We start from the raw sequence: 14,958 nt of genomic DNA, 5'->3' as shown, positions 1-14,958 counted from the left end.
TTTTTAAGTGCATAAGGGAAATTCTCCACAATATTTAAGCGAAAATCAAGACGTTTTTATAAGGCCCAATAAATCTAGATTACTTTTCCAAACAACCAATGCGCCATGGGTTTCCTATGTACATATGACCTTTTTAAAAAGTAAGCGAGAAATGTACACATTAAGTCAACGCCAGGGATGGAATAATCGCAAAAAAAAACAATTTCGCTAACGAACTTTCTTCACACGCGAAAGAGAGAAGAGGCAAATCACGCAAAAGAAAATCGCTCCCGAAATTCTTCAAGAAAATCAATCTGCTGATGATTTTTTTATAAATTTCTTTATCAGCACCACTTAAAAGTATTTATTTCACTTTGTTAAAAGTATTTATTTCACTTTGTCACACATTGCCCATCTCCAAAATGTGACAGGCCGTTTTTCGACGTGTGACGTTCCACTTGCAAGTGTAGTAGTGAAAAAGATGTTCCGCCGAATAATCAAGATGATGATTTTTTTAAATTCCTTTTACCGATCTTTCGAGCGCGAGAGAGGAGAGCCATGCTCCCTTCGGATTTTTTTTCTCTTGATGAACGTCCAATGATTTTCTTTTGATGATGATTATTCCATCGCTGGTCGACGCTGTCGTGCTATCTTGTCGCACCCGCCATTTCGACGTTCCGAGAAATACGCGTTTTAATGTTTGACTTTGAATAAACAAAAACTAGTGCACGCAATGTAAACAATAACAAACACGTCTTGTTTGGTTGATTATTCTGAGCATTGTCCCGAAGTTTGGTTGAATTGGATTGCTAGAGTCCCGAGTTATAATTACAAATCTCGGTTGAGTTTTCAAAAAGCCGTAAGAGCCACCGTGACCTCCGGCACTAATTTTCCTTTTTCTTCAAATTGAAACAACATTTCATTTGTTTTAAGTTTCGGGCGATTGAAGGACGTGTAGATGAACAATCTCAAGCCATTTTGAAATTGGTTTTTCGTAAGTAGGTCGAATACCGATGCAAAAAGGGCTTTGTTTACCAATGGCTCTTACGTCTTTTTGTAAACTAATCCGAGAAATGTTTACGGTAGTCGGGCTAGTACGTGTGTCAAACGAGTTCTGACCTGAAATCCCTTTGGCCAGTTGTCGCATTTGCATTAATTTTCAGGGAGTGACAAGATAGCACGACATGATTGATCTGTGAAGGTCAAAAGGTGAGAGCTGAACATAATGGCGTCCTTAACTCAATTTGGCCCAAAATGCACGTGCGACAAGTTAGCACATTGGCGACGAAGTGTATCCCGCCTACTCCGATGGACATTTACTTTTTTGAATACAATTTTTATCAATTCAATTCAGGGAAAAACGGATTTGGTCACTGTAGCCACCGGGAAATCCGGAACATCTGAATACAGTCCAGACTCGATTATCCGAAGGCCACGAAAAAAATCACTGCGGATAATGGTATCACAAAAATAAATATTCGTTATCTTTTTTTATGGTCGAGCTTAAGTATGATCCATAAACTGCCGTTCTACGCATAATTGTCCCATGTTCAAAAAAGAGCAACTGAGAAAAACGCGATTGAAATTTTTCGATCGATTTCTGTGTTTTTACGCATAATTGTCCCGTGGGTCCGCCCTATATGTCCCTAATCACCCCGGTTAACATTTTATCACCCTTATTTGTAATCCTCTTGAAGGTAAACAGGTAAACAAGATAAAATGCTTCGTAAAACTCATGATTTCGTGATAGAAAATACTTGGTGGGACAATTATGCGTAGAAGTTCAACGATGGGACAAACAGACTTGGGTTGTTTTCAATGATTTTCTGAACAAAGTACTAGATTTTATGTATTTTTCTGAAAGTATACGGGTTATTTCACCTGAAGTGTGCATAAAAAATACAAATTTGAAAATTACCCTCTCCGATCCTGCTCAAATTTAGGAGGGCTGTTGATACTATCAAAACATGCAAGAATCCCGAATTTCGTCCAAATCGGACCACCCCTCAATTTTGGTACCTCTCCAATAAAGCGACTTTTTGGCGATTTTTGAGCGAAACCTCTATTTTCAAACGGCGATAGCTCAGGAACCACAAATCTTAAAAGGTCGGTCTTAAGCTCAATTTTGAAGGAAATTGGACGTAGAATCCATTTCCGTAATCAAAATTTCGATTAAGTATAACGTAAAACTAAACATAAAAATGATAGAAAGTCAGAATCGTCCAAAAATGACATGGGACAATTATGCGTAGAACGGCAGTAAACTACTCTAAAATGATTTAGTATTTTTAAATCCAAGATGGTGGCCAAAATAGCGGTGATAACCATCTTGAAAAATTGCACTTTTCAATTTAAAAGGCAATCAAGTATTCAAATTTGACAAAAAAGGGGTCGCAGAACTCGAGTTTGATGTTAAAAGTATGAAAATAAAGAAATACAAAAAATTTTTTTTTGGTCGTGATTCGATTATCCGAAGTTCCAAACAAACTTTCGGATACTCTAAACTTCGGATAATCGAGGCTTCGGATAATCGAGTCTGGACCGTAGTTCATGTTTTACTGTTTTTTACGTATATGTGATACCATTACACTCATGATGGTTGAAATTGATGCCACTTCCGGGTAACCTGGAACCGGTTCCCGAGTACCCGATGAACGGCCAACTTGATATTTTTGGTGAAAACCCTTCATGTTGCACATCATACTTCATGAAATTGGAAAACATATCAATCTTCCGTCATGCCGTTGTTCGCTGACCCATCCTGGCCATTTCGGAACCGAATACCGATGCCCGTTGGGGACACTTCCGGAATATGAAATAAACCCTGTCATCCGACATACATCAAACTTCATGAAATTAAAAGAAATAGCAGAGTATGGTGGGTCTCTTATCTAAAATATGATACAAAAAGTGCTCCAGAAAGTTGTCCGATTTTCTTTTATCTAAGATGGCGGCCAGAATGGTGGCATTTAAGAATTTAAGAATATGTATATTAGGGTGGTCCAAATCCGGGCTTCATCGGGGCTACAACTGACTCTAAGCCCTTGATGAGAAAAATCGTCAAAATTTATGGAGAAAAGCAACTGTTTCAGTTTTTACCTGTGAAAAGCGCAATAACTATCCAATTCTTACCAATTCTTGGAACTAAGTTTTCCTTAAGAGACCACCGGAGGCGGAAAATCTGCTACGGGCTTTTCTTACACGTTTGACCTCAGAACTCAAAAATGGCTGAATGAAATGCTTTGAAATCTTCGGGTCTCCTAAATAGATCAATTTTGAACATGTAGAAAGGTTGCATGTAGAGATTTGAGCACTCTTTCTATTTGAAACCTGTTGTTGAAATTGGTAAAATTGCGCTATTTTTTGGTTGAAATTGGAGTAGAATGTAGGTGTCCACAAATCGGTTCATTTTTTCTTAGGCATGTATAGGCTCTTTGGAATTGTCAAAATCTTACGGAGGTACAGACGAAATAAAAATGTTGATTCATTCAACCACGTTGCAGAAAAAGCTGTTCAAACGGAGGAAGATTTTATTTTTTCATACATTGATTCCACCATTTGAGAACCACTGTTTGTTGTTGATTTTCCCCTCTGTCAACGGGTGGCGTCGCGGCGCAGCCATAGTTACCATGAAAGCAAGTTTGTTACTCATTTGTTTACAATCAAAGGTTTGCTTTCAGAATGTTTCGAGTAATTTTAGGGATGTTCCGGATTATGGACCGCGTCGTACAGAAAGAAGACTTTTATATCGGAGGTCCCAACGCCGAGAGATTGTGGGGCTCTAGTGTAAATTCAAGCAAAAAGTTTGTAAGCTTCTACAGCTCGGTGGTGTCGGTTTTCCTGAATGGTCTTTCCGTTCTGGAACTGGAACCAGCTGTTGTACGCGTTCAGATCGCCGCAGGTGACAGTGGAACGATCCTGGAAAGATATTCTGCAGTATCGTTCAAGTCTGCGTGAGTGACCACTATACCACTATACGTGTTATTTGTTTTTCCAGTTCAGGTGCGGCGAGAAAAAAAAGGGGGATTCCCTACGAGGCCGTTTTAGGGACTTCCGTTGATGGGCCCCTTTGACCCAAGGCTTTAGCAGACCCCTATGGATGACCGACTACGGGAAGTGCAAAAAAAACAAGAATGTGTCCACTTGTCACGTGGTATGGCCACGTTCTTGTTAGGAGTGCCGTTTGAGTTAGGGCTGCGTGACACGTAATAGCGGACGAGAAGTAACCTTGTGTGCCCCACGGATGAGCACTTGGGCGTGCGACGTTCAGTTTGGGTGTTTGGCGATGACATATCCGTTGGGTCTTGACCTGTCCTGATCAGAGCGAAGAAGTTGACAGTTATGGATTTGTAAATTCTGTCAGGACTGTGGAGTCCCTGATATGCGAGTAGTAACATCTCTTGCAAGCAGATAGCCTGGTGGACAAGGATCAGTCCAGAACAACCGACCATCATGGTTTATGATAGTGAACATGAAAACTGGAATTTCGATAGAATTTTGAGTGGAGGATTGACCGATGCACTCAGCGATGCCCACTGGGAATTTTGACTCGAGTCCCGACGCGATTCAGGCTCGATCTCGAGCCAGATCGACTCGAGACTCGAACCAAAATTCTCAGTAGGTGGGAGGCCATTTATACACCCAGAACTGGGTATCGGCCTACGAGAATATAAAGAGCATGGTTCGGTAGTAACGCGGTACTGTGAACGGATGGAAGGGATAAATCCAGAGATGGCCGAGAGTATAAACCACAAAGGGTTGATTTTCCAAAAAGTTCACCCTTCAAAAAAAAAGTGTCACTAGGGACTATCCACGCAAACGAGAAATCTGTGAGGGTGGCCCTCCCAATTTGTCAATTTGTCAAATTGTCAAATTGTCAATTTGTCAATTTGTCAATTTGTCAATTTGTCAATTTGTCAATTTGTCAATTTGTCAATTTGTCAATTTATCAATTTGTCAATTTGTCAATTTGTCAATTTGTCAATTTGTCAATTTGTCAATTTGTCAATTTGTCAATTTGTCAATTTGTCAATTTGTCAATTTGTCAATTTGTCAATTTGTCAATTTGTCAATTTGTCAATTTGTCAATTTGTCAATTTGTCAATTTGTCAATTTGTCAATTTGTCAATTTGTCAATTTGTCAATTTGTCAATTTGTCAATTTGTCAATTTGTCAATTTGTCAATTTGTCAATTTGTCAATTTGTCAATTTGTCAATTTGTCAATTTGTCAATTTGTCAATTTGTCAATTTGTCAATTTGTCAATTTGTCAATTTGTCAATTTGTCAAATTGTCAATTTGTCAAATTGTCAATTTGTCAATTTGTCAATTTGTCAATTTGACAATTTGACAATTTGCCAATTTGACAATTTGACAAATTGACAAATTGACAAATTGACAATTTGACAAATTGACAATTTGACAATTTGACAATTTGACAATTTGACAATTTGACAATTTGACAATTTGACAATTTGACAATTTGACAATTTGACAATTTGACAATTTGACAATTTGACAATTTGACAATTTGACAATTTGACAATTTGACAATTTGACAATTTGTCAATTTGTCAATTTGACAATTTGTCAATTTGTCAATTTGACAATTTGACAATTTGACAATTTGACAACTTGTCAATTAGTCAAATTGTCAATTTGTCAATTTGTCAATTTGTCAATTTGTCAATTTGTCAATTTGTCAATTTGTCAATTTGTCAAATTGTCAATTTGTCAAATTGTCAATTTGTCAATTTGTCAATTTGTCAATTTGTCAATTTGTCAATTTGTCAATTTGTCAATTTGTCAAATTGTCAATTTGACAATTTGACAATTTGACAATTTGACAATTTGTCAATTTGTCAATTTGTCAATTTGTCAATTTGTCAATTTGTCAATTTGTCAATTTGTCAATTTGTCAATTTGTCAATTTGTCAATTTGTCAATTTGTCAATTTGTCAATTTGTCAATTTGTCAATTTGTCAATTTGTCAATTTGTCAATTTGTCAATTTGTCAATTTGTCAATTTGTCAATTTGTCAAATGGTCAAATTGTCAATTTGTCAATTTGTCTAATTGTCAATTTGTCAATTTGTCAACAACCTTGAACTGTATTGGGGCCGGCATTACAAAGCGGATTCAATGGCAATTTTTACCCAACTAATGTTAACATATTTCAAATACAAAAATACAAAAATACAAAAATACAAAAATACAAAAATACAAAAATACAAAAATACAAAAATACAAAAATACAAAAATACAAAAATACAAAAATACAAAAATACAAAAATACAAAAATACAAAAATACAAAAATACAAAAATACAAAAATACAAAAATACAAAAATACAAAAATACAAAAATACAAAAATACAAAAAAACAAGATGTTTTTGTTTTTGTTTTTGTTTTTGTTTTTGTTTTTGTTTTTGTTTTTGTTTTTGTTTTGGTTTTTGTTTTTGTTTTTGTTTTTGTTTTTGTTTTTGTTTTTGGTTTTTGTTTTTGTTTTTGTTTTTGTTTTTGTTTTTGTTTTTGTTTTTGTTTTGGTTTTTGTTTTTGTTTTTGTTTTTGTTTTTGTTTTTGTTTTTGTTTTTGGTTTTTGTTTTTGTTTTTGGTTTTTGTTTTTGTTTTTGTTTTTGTTTTTGTTTTTGTTTTTGTTTTTGTTTTTGTTTTTGTTTTTGTTTTTGTTTTTGTTTTTGTTTTTGTTTTTGTTTTTGTTTTTGTTTTTGTTTTTGTTTTTGTTTTTGTTTTTGTTTTTGTTTTTGTTTTTGTTTTTGTTTTTGTTTTTGTTTTTGTTTTTGTTTTTGTTTTTGTTTTTGTTTTTGTTTTTGTTTTTGTTTTTGTTTTTGTTTTTGTTTTTGTTTTTGTTTTTGTTTTTGTTTTTGTTTTTGTTTTTGTTTTTGTTTTTGTTTTTGTTTTTGTTTTTGTTTTTGTTTTTGTTTTTGTTTTTGTTTTTGTTTTTGTTTTTGTTTTTGTTTTTGTTTTTGTTTTTGTTTTTGTTTTTGTTTGTGAAAAAAGCTCCCAATGATCTTGCGTGGCACCGCGAAATTGTGTTTATTAGTTCATTCATACAATTCATTCCATTGAGCGGCTTATATCTAATGACCATTTCATACTCATCAAAACTGAAGTGGCCGATACGGCAAAGACGCTGTTCGATGTGTCAAAAGTCTTAGGTTCGATTCTCGAGATCGACACATTTTTTTGATACACCGAAACGGTGGTCGCATCATTTTGCTGCAAATCTGCATGAAAGTATATCAGAATCTGCTTGAAATCTGTCTTCATGCATCTTTTGTGATATAGGGTTATGACAATTTTGTCTGTTACTGAAAATTATCGACATTACCGATGGCGGTCTGATTGTTTTGAACAAAAAACTTCTTGAAATGAGGATCGAACAAAAAACTTCTTGGTTGTTAATACAACACGTTACTAACGAACTATTGAGCGCTTGATGAAATGAAATGGACTAATCACAAATATATTCTTCTCTATGATCATATACAAAAAAAATGAGAACTGCAGGTCACTGATACATGCACTGTAACTGAAAATCGCACTTTGCTGAGTTCGTTTTCGCACCTTCTCATACTGACTACTACTTGTTATACGAGCTTGATGTAAAATCTGTTATAAAAGGTAAATTTGTTTGTAGCAAATTCACTTAGACAGATTTTGATACACTTTTTCTTGTGACTGTAGGTGAACTTTATTCGAAAATGAATCCATGAGAATTACGTTCTCGTAAATCTCTGGGTTTATCCTCTGTGTCCGTTCACAGTACCTTTATACTACCAGATCGTGTTCTTTATTCTCTCGGAGGGTGGTGACCTACTGCGGGTGAAGCATCATTGAAGAATACTTTTTGCTTCTTCATATCTATGTTTTCAAACATGGACCCACTTCCAACATCGCTCAATGCGTTTTCAAATGAAATAGAATGTTGGACATTATTGCCGATTGCAGCGATTTTTAGACAATCGTGCAACTTGTGGAAAGCTCTATACAAAAGTGCACACCTCAAAGTACAGCAGAAAAAACCATCTAAGACACACACCCTAGTTTGAAACTGTTCTAAAGTGGTCGAAAGCATCAAAGCTCAGTCGAGACACGCACCACTATAGGCGAGCGGGGGGAGAAGGGGTAGGATTTCAAGTGTGCAAATATTTGGTGTGCAGATTATTTGCAAGGGTGGAGAATTTGGTGCAAAGTGTGCAATACACAAAGACCCAAATACAAACAGTAAGCAATCATAGAATCCTGCTCACACCAAGGAATGTTTGAATAACGAGTGAGCAGGATACTATAATTGTTACAGTTGGTTGTTAGGTCTTCATGAAAATAGTCCAGAGCTGTTTTTCATGCATAGTACTGTATTTTTTCTCTCTTTTCTTCAAAAAAATTGTCACATCCCTGGGCTTTTGTTTTTATTAAAAATAGGGGGGTCTGAGTGTTTTTTCACGTTTCACCTCCATCAAGTTCCACCTTTTCCTTACTACAAGCACAATGCAAAATGTGCTTCAAAAAATATTGATGAAATTTTCATGAATGATAGAAAAGTAGTTATCAAAGATTTTTGAAAGTATTCCTAATATCGAAGCGTATTATACACAGAAAAAAAAAATCATGGTAATATTACATCTGGGAAGTGGTACATCTTTTATGTCAGAAAAAATGTGTAATTTTACCTCTAAAAATGTGTAATTTTACATCTTTTCTTGTGTATTGTCGCTTTTTCAGTCTAAATTGAGGTAAAATTACATCATAAAAGCGGTAATATTCAACCATCCAAAATTAAAGCTTCAAAATTTACAGATTTTTTTTTCTGTGTAGAAACATCATGTTGTTTGTAATTACGTTTGAAATTATTGGTCTCTCAGGAAAAAAATCAAAATACTACCGTCGCTTGGTTCCTAAAAAAAAAAAACGAAACTATTGGCACTACGCCCCCCGGGGCATGGCCTTCCTCTAACGTGGGATTTCTGCTCCAGCGCCTCTGACGAGACAGGAGAAACCGGGACCGACGTTTTACTTCACCATCCGATAGAAGCTCAGTGGATAAGGCGGGAATCGAACCCGCGTCTCATAGCATCATCGGGATCGGCAGCCGAAGCCGCTACCCCTGCGCCACGAGACCCGCATGGTTCCTCTCATTTCTTTTTTGCACGTTGGAAAAGCATTACGGCCCCTAACTTATATTTGTTTGAGTAGTCAAATTGGTTTACGAATGCCTTCAATTCAGAACACTTATAATTCGTCAGAAAAAAAACTACAGTGTAATCTCTGGCTGTCGATCTTCTCGATATCAATATTGCTGTCAATATTTTTTTCAGTCCCTTCAAATAATTCTATGATTTGATAACTCCCATTCTCGACGGTCCCTTCAATTTCGATAACGAGAGGCTGGCAAATTTACATGGAAACTGTACTATTGGTTTTACCATTATATCACGCTATTTTTTTTTCAAAATGTCCTATGTAGGAAACCCTTGGAGCATTGTTTAGACAACGTACTCTAGAAAAGATGTTTGATTTCATAGTTGTTACGATATTCCCTTGTCAATCACCTAACCTATTGAATAACTGAGATATGTTACAAGAATGCATAATCTTTTCTGTCTCCCAATCAAGCGAGCTCCGCTTATCATTCAAATATATTTTACTTATTTTGTCAAATTCAATTTTAGATTCAAAAAAGAAATCATTTTGAAACACAAATATAGCCATTACAACTACAGATTGTCAATGGAAACAGATTGGTCGATGCATAATAAATCGGCACTGGCAACGTATGTGTCCAGCGCATTTGGATCCGTCAAACATTGGCCAAACTGTTTCCCTTGACAAGTGTGTAATCACCACGTGTGATGTGCCATGTGCGCGCAAGTTGTTTTCAGGTAGGCTATGATTTAGGACAAATGCGTCTTGCTAAATGAGCGTCCTGCTGTTGCGTACTGGAATATTTTCAAAGTCATCAGAGTAGCAATGGAATTTTTGCTCCCTAGCAGTGGTCCCCAAAAGAGAGAAAATCATCAAGTTCCCCGCTCCGGTGGTCTCTTAAATTTGGAAAAACTTTCCAATAACTTAACAAGATACATGCAAATAAAAATACTAAAAATTGAAGAAAAAAATTAAAATCTAAAATAGAACAAAACCGTCTTTCTTTGAACAGGTATTATATTTGTTGGATTTTTTCAACACAAAGATGTTCAATTTTATTTAGTTTCTTATCAATCTATCAATCAATCTTATTTATCTAAAATTAACTGTGTGCACTCAGCCCAAAGCAACAATCAAACTCCACCAACTTCCTTCATCTGATACTGAACCCATTCCGGCGCAGGATCCTCCGGGGGCAGCACCCAACCCAGCGGAACTGCCGAAGCATCATCACCGTCGTCTCCTTCACCAACCAAGCACGCGTCCCATTCCCAACGCCTTCGCACCACCACGTCCCGATCTTCTACCTTCCTCGGAACCACATCGCCAAACAGCGCCCGGTTCCACTCGTTTTGGATACGCCGTTGGTAGTTGACGGCCGACCTTCTGGCCAGCACGTCTTTCATCTTCCTCTCCTCGCGAACGCATTCCGTCAGTTTGGCGGTCCACTTTTTGGTGAGTTCCGTCAGGTCGGCGTTTGCATCGTCGTCGCCTTCTTCTTGGTGATGTCGCCGGCGGCTTTCGCGAACCTTTTCAAACTTGGCCAGGTACCGCTTGCAGGTTGACTTTCGGCGGTGAACGTCCGCGAGGAAGTGACTCGCGAGTTCCAGCTGTTGTTGGACAAGTTGCTCCTCTTCGAGCAGCTTGTGTTGCTCGCGTTGCCACTGGTCGATGCGGTCGTGGAGTTGGTCGCGGTTAGCTTGTTGGGCGTTTTTGAGATCTTTGAGTCGCGCGTTGCGTCGCTTTTGCCAGGATCGCTTCTTTTGTCGGGCACGCAACTTGCGTTGCAAATGTTCGATTAATGTGGGGTCGCTCAGCTGGGTTAGCGTCTCGCTTATATTGTGTTGAAGTTGGCCTAGTTGTTTAATGTTGGATTGCCAGCTTGAATCTGGTTGCAAATGCATTTCCTTTTCGAGCGTTGCCTTTTTTGTCTTGAGAAGCTCGATTTCGCCGATGAGGTCGGTTATTTTATGTCCCAGATCGCTAATAGAAGCGCGTGCAGTTTTAGAAGCATGACTCCGTTCAGGTCTTGTGCTGAGAAAGTGCTGAACAAAGCTCTGGTCCAGCGAAGATTGGCTGGGAGGAGGTGCGACCGGAGGTGGCCTCGACGGATCGAAAAAGGGAAAGCTAAACATCTTTGTTTGATTAATAGAGGCTCCTCAGGACCTTATAAATAATTTTATCGGAATAATTATCAAGTGGGTTAAACTAAAGTGAAATCTCGGTAGCTTTTTAGGGAAGATTGACTTTGGCGTCCTCCAGGGCGGCCTCTGCTGCAATATACTGGCTGGTCTCCTTCAGCTCTTCTTCGGATTTGATCATTTCAGTGAGTTCCTCGAATGCCTTCGCCAATCTGTAAAAAAAATCAAATCAATTTTGACCATCATACACAACCACCCACTCCCACTGTCCCCATGTAAACAAACTTGCGGCTTGCAAACATGCGCAAGCCGCACCAATCGAGGTTATGTTCCACCTCGTCCTCCACCGGCCAACCCTCCTACGCAATTGAAAAAAGCGACCATCTGTCCCATTGAAACTCACCTCCGCTGGCAATCCGGCACCATCATCATGCACTCCTGCAGAACCTCCTCCTGCTTGCGCAGAACGTGGTCATCCGAGCCGGCCGCCTTCAGTTTGTCGATCCGGTTCCGCTGGGTGTCCACCTCCTTCTCGTACACGGTCTTTTCCTTCGACAGACGCTTCACGACGCCCGTTTTGATGGTCAGCTGGCGTAACCTTGGGTCGGACATTGTGGGTTGAGGGTTTATTGAAGGTTGGTTCTTGAATTGCAAGCACGAGAAGATGGTGGTACAGAAATTATTCCGGAATTGATCCAGCGATTTACAGTTTCTCCAGTTCAGATGGTGAATGAAGGAACAAAAGTGACTCACCTGCAGCGAAAACAGACCTGGAAAAGATTGGACGGACAAAGCAAAACTGCGCAAAACATTAAAAAATTAGTCAGCTGTCAAACACATGTGCCTCAACGACCAAAAAAGAAATGTTCTGCAGTTTGTTTTTCTCTTTGCAGACTTGATTAGCTCTCACCACGAACGTCGTCCGTGCTCTCACCTCTCACCTTTTTTAATTTTTGGATAAATAAAATCTTTATTATTTAAATCCACCCTTAGATGAATGGTGCCTTCCTCACATTTAAAGTGTAATGCTATCCAAAATAGACTCAAAAGGACGGACTTTTCAGTTTTCTATCAATTTGACAATTTATTCAATTATTCAATCCATAAGATTGGGTAGTCAGTCGTCATGAGCTGCCTGACGTATGGCGTCGCGGTGTTCATCGAGCTTTCATATGGTACGTTCGTTTGAGGGCTAGTTCCGCACTGAGTGCCGCACTCAGAGCTGTCAAAGTGTTTGTTTGAAGAAACTAGCGCTGGTGCCGCACGAGTTTTGCCTCCATCTTGGAACTGAAAGTGCGAGTGCCGCACTCGATTTTATTCTAGTTTCGTGCGAGTTTCTCGCACACCAACAAACGATGTTTGTAAACATCGAAATCAGCTGTTCGTTGTTTTCGATTTGTTCGCGTGTGAATGGTGGAAAATTGGACAAATTGGATTGCGGTTATCAAAATTCCGGTAAGTATCTTTTTAATTATCATGGTTCCGGTTTTAATGACCACGGAATCGGTTCGGGGAGTATGCTTCTTGGACTTCCAGATGGTTTTGCCGATTCTGTGAACATCCGGAGAAGTTCCCTGCGCAAGAGGGATGATGATTCTTGACCTTTCGGATGATTTTTGCCGGCTCTGTGAGCATCCGGAAAGAGTTCCCTGCGCAAGAAGGAGGATGATTTTTGGCCTTCCGGATGGGGTTTGTCGATTCCGTGGCCATTCTGAAGGTTTCCCTGCGTAAGAGTGACGATGCTTCATGACCTTCCGGAAGGGTTTTCCCGGTTCTGTGACCATCCGGAAGGAATTCCCTGCGCAAGAGGGATGATGTTTCTTGGCCTTCCGGATGATTTTTGCTGAGTCTGTCACCATTCGGAAGGAGTTCTTTGCGTAAAAGGGAGGAAGTTTTTTGGCCTTCCGAAAATGTTTGCCCAGTTCCGTGGCCATTAAGAGATTGGGTTGAACTTCTGGATGTTTGTTTTTTCTTTTTTTTTTGCAAAGGAAAAGCTGTTATGTGAAAAATAAGATATCATTAAAATATTTTCCTGCTTTTTCTTTATGCACATCACCGTTTTACGGCACCTGTTGTGATTTAGATGCTTTGATGTCTCCCGATAACGACCAAGCAAGCAGCAGCGATTAATGCGGGAGCAAAGGCCGCGCCTTCATCAAATGTCTGCTCCAGGTGGAGCAAAGGCGCGCATCTGCGGAGTCCTCATCCTCATCAGCTAGGTCGACGAAGCCGCGGAAGAGAACTTTGCGCATGCCTTCATCAACAACGCGCGGATAGGCGACTACGTACCAAGCGGATCGCGCGGGCTGCTGGAGCACACTCTCACCATAGATCACTGCATCGGAGACATGTGATACATGTTTAGGTGAGTCCCATTTGTTTACTTCGCTGGTAGGATTTTTGAAGTTTCTTTCGGAATTCCAGATTCTTCGAAAAAAAAACGCAAACGTCTGCTCGAGGCCAAGGACCAGATGACCGAAAAGAAGGCTGCCGCCCGTGACGGGTTTGACGGGTTTGATTTGTACCTGGGTATGAATGATCGCGATATCCTCCGCAACTTGCAGCGCAAGCTCAAATCGGTTATTCAACCGTCGCAAGCAGTACCCTTTGAAACTGGTGCTGTCCCCGATTCGTGAGTTGGACAAGCAAATCTTTAAATAGTCAAAGAAACGTCTTGTATGCGCGAAAAGGTGGACCTGTACAACATTCGCTTCCTCGTGCTGGAAGGGGCCAACCGTAGCTGGACTTGGGATTCGAGGGCCACCAGAAGAGTTGAATCGAGTGCTAATAATAAAATTGTGAAATAATTTGCTTTAAAATATATTCTTCTGCGTAAAATGACTTGTTTTAATTTATTCTTAACATAAATTAAATTTCACTGTTGAACAGCATTTTTCATTGTTAAATTTACAGGAAAAAGTCGTTGTGAAAGCACTGAGGAACCAACCCGCTGCGATTGCCATGCGGCGCGACACGTTCCAGATCAATTGATAATCACGGACATTCGCGGCGATTCCAACGAATCAGTGAATCAATAAGATTAGAAAAACTGTTCGTGTATTTTCTGAACTATATGGTGTAATGTTAGAGATCATTAAAAAAAATAAGAAAATAAACAAATCGACTGGATACTTCAAATATTTTGCGATAAGAAAGTCGACTTTCCCGCCCAGTCCAGCCAAACGTGGTCCCGGGATAATGCAGTAGGATAAACGGAATGAACTTGTCTTAACTCAATTGAGTTAAGTGTTCCGTCCATTACGTTTTCCATAGTACCTGATGGCAATATGTACCATGCGTCGCTGCAAATAAATCTACAATTTTGAAATTGAGGCAAAAATGCCAAGCATTCTAGGAACTACAATATATTTAAAAAAATTAAGGAAATCCAAATAAATGCATATTCTAAACAACGCAGAAAAAAATCCAAATTTACTCAATAACAAGATCCAAAATCCTATACTTCCTAAAACATTTAAAATAAAAAAAATGATAACTGAACAAACTCTGAAATTTCGAATTGTTCTAAAATTCCTAATATTTATAAAATTTATGAAATTTCTAAAACCATTAACATTTCTGAAATTCTAAAGATATCAAGAATTTTTTCAAAATATTTAAACTATAATTTTTTTTTAAATAATATATTATAAAAATTTTATAATTCAAACAAAAATT

General features: G+C 38.5%; 2 protein-coding genes and 1 long non-coding RNA gene across 4 annotated transcripts; 1 reads left to right on the top strand and 2 right to left on the bottom strand.

Moving 5' to 3' along the window:
* Positions 1–10,197: 10,197 nt before the first annotated feature.
* Positions 10,198–11,274, bottom strand: LOC120414784 (uncharacterized). Its single transcript, XM_039576098.2, has one exon. It carries the CDS (start codon positions 11,272–11,274, stop codon positions 10,273–10,275), a length of 1,002 nt encoding a protein of 333 aa, XP_039432032.1. The 3' UTR covers positions 10,198–10,272.
* Positions 11,275–11,351: 77 nt separating this feature from the next.
* On the bottom strand, positions 11,352–12,180 carry LOC120414793 (tubulin-specific chaperone A). 2 transcript variants are annotated; one of them, XM_039576116.2, is made up of 3 exons: positions 12,034–12,180; positions 11,684–11,922; positions 11,352–11,492 (listed from the first exon to the last, which is right to left on the bottom strand). In XM_039576116.2, exons 2-3 carry the CDS (start codon positions 11,890–11,892, stop codon positions 11,372–11,374), a joined length of 330 nt encoding a protein of 109 aa, XP_039432050.1. In that variant the 5' UTR covers positions 11,893–11,922; positions 12,034–12,180; the 3' UTR covers positions 11,352–11,371. The 2 variants fall into 2 exon arrangements, with proteins under 2 accessions (XP_039432050.1, XP_039432044.1); XM_039576110.2 differs by lacking the exon at positions 12,034–12,180 and having other exon boundaries at positions 11,684–12,019.
* Positions 12,181–12,430: 250 nt separating this feature from the next.
* On the top strand, positions 12,431–13,990 carry LOC120413654 (uncharacterized). The gene is made up of 2 exons (XR_005604959.2): positions 12,431–12,735; positions 13,364–13,990. It is a non-coding gene; the product is annotated as an uncharacterized LOC120413654 (long non-coding RNA).
* The last annotated feature ends 968 nt before the right edge of the window (positions 13,991–14,958 follow it).

This window comes from Culex pipiens, chromosome 3 (genome assembly GCF_016801865.2).
Source record: "Culex pipiens pallens isolate TS chromosome 3, TS_CPP_V2, whole genome shotgun sequence".
In the NCBI taxonomy this organism is placed as follows: domain Eukaryota; kingdom Metazoa; phylum Arthropoda; class Insecta; order Diptera; family Culicidae; genus Culex; species Culex pipiens.
This window is presented reverse-complemented; position numbering and strand designations above follow the sequence as displayed.

Coding starts and splice junctions, on each gene's coding strand:
- LOC120414784 (XM_039576098.2), bottom strand. CDS start 11,274: ATGTTTAGCTTTCCCTTTTTCGATCCGTCGAGGCCACCTCCGGTCGCA.
- LOC120414793 (XM_039576116.2), bottom strand. CDS start 11,892: ATGTCCGACCCAAGGTTACGCCAGCTGACCATCAAAACGGGCGTCGTG. Junction 11,493..11,683: donor GTGCCGGATTGCCAGCGGAG/GTGAGTTTCAAT, acceptor TTTTTTTTACAG/ATTGGCGAAGGCATTCGAGG.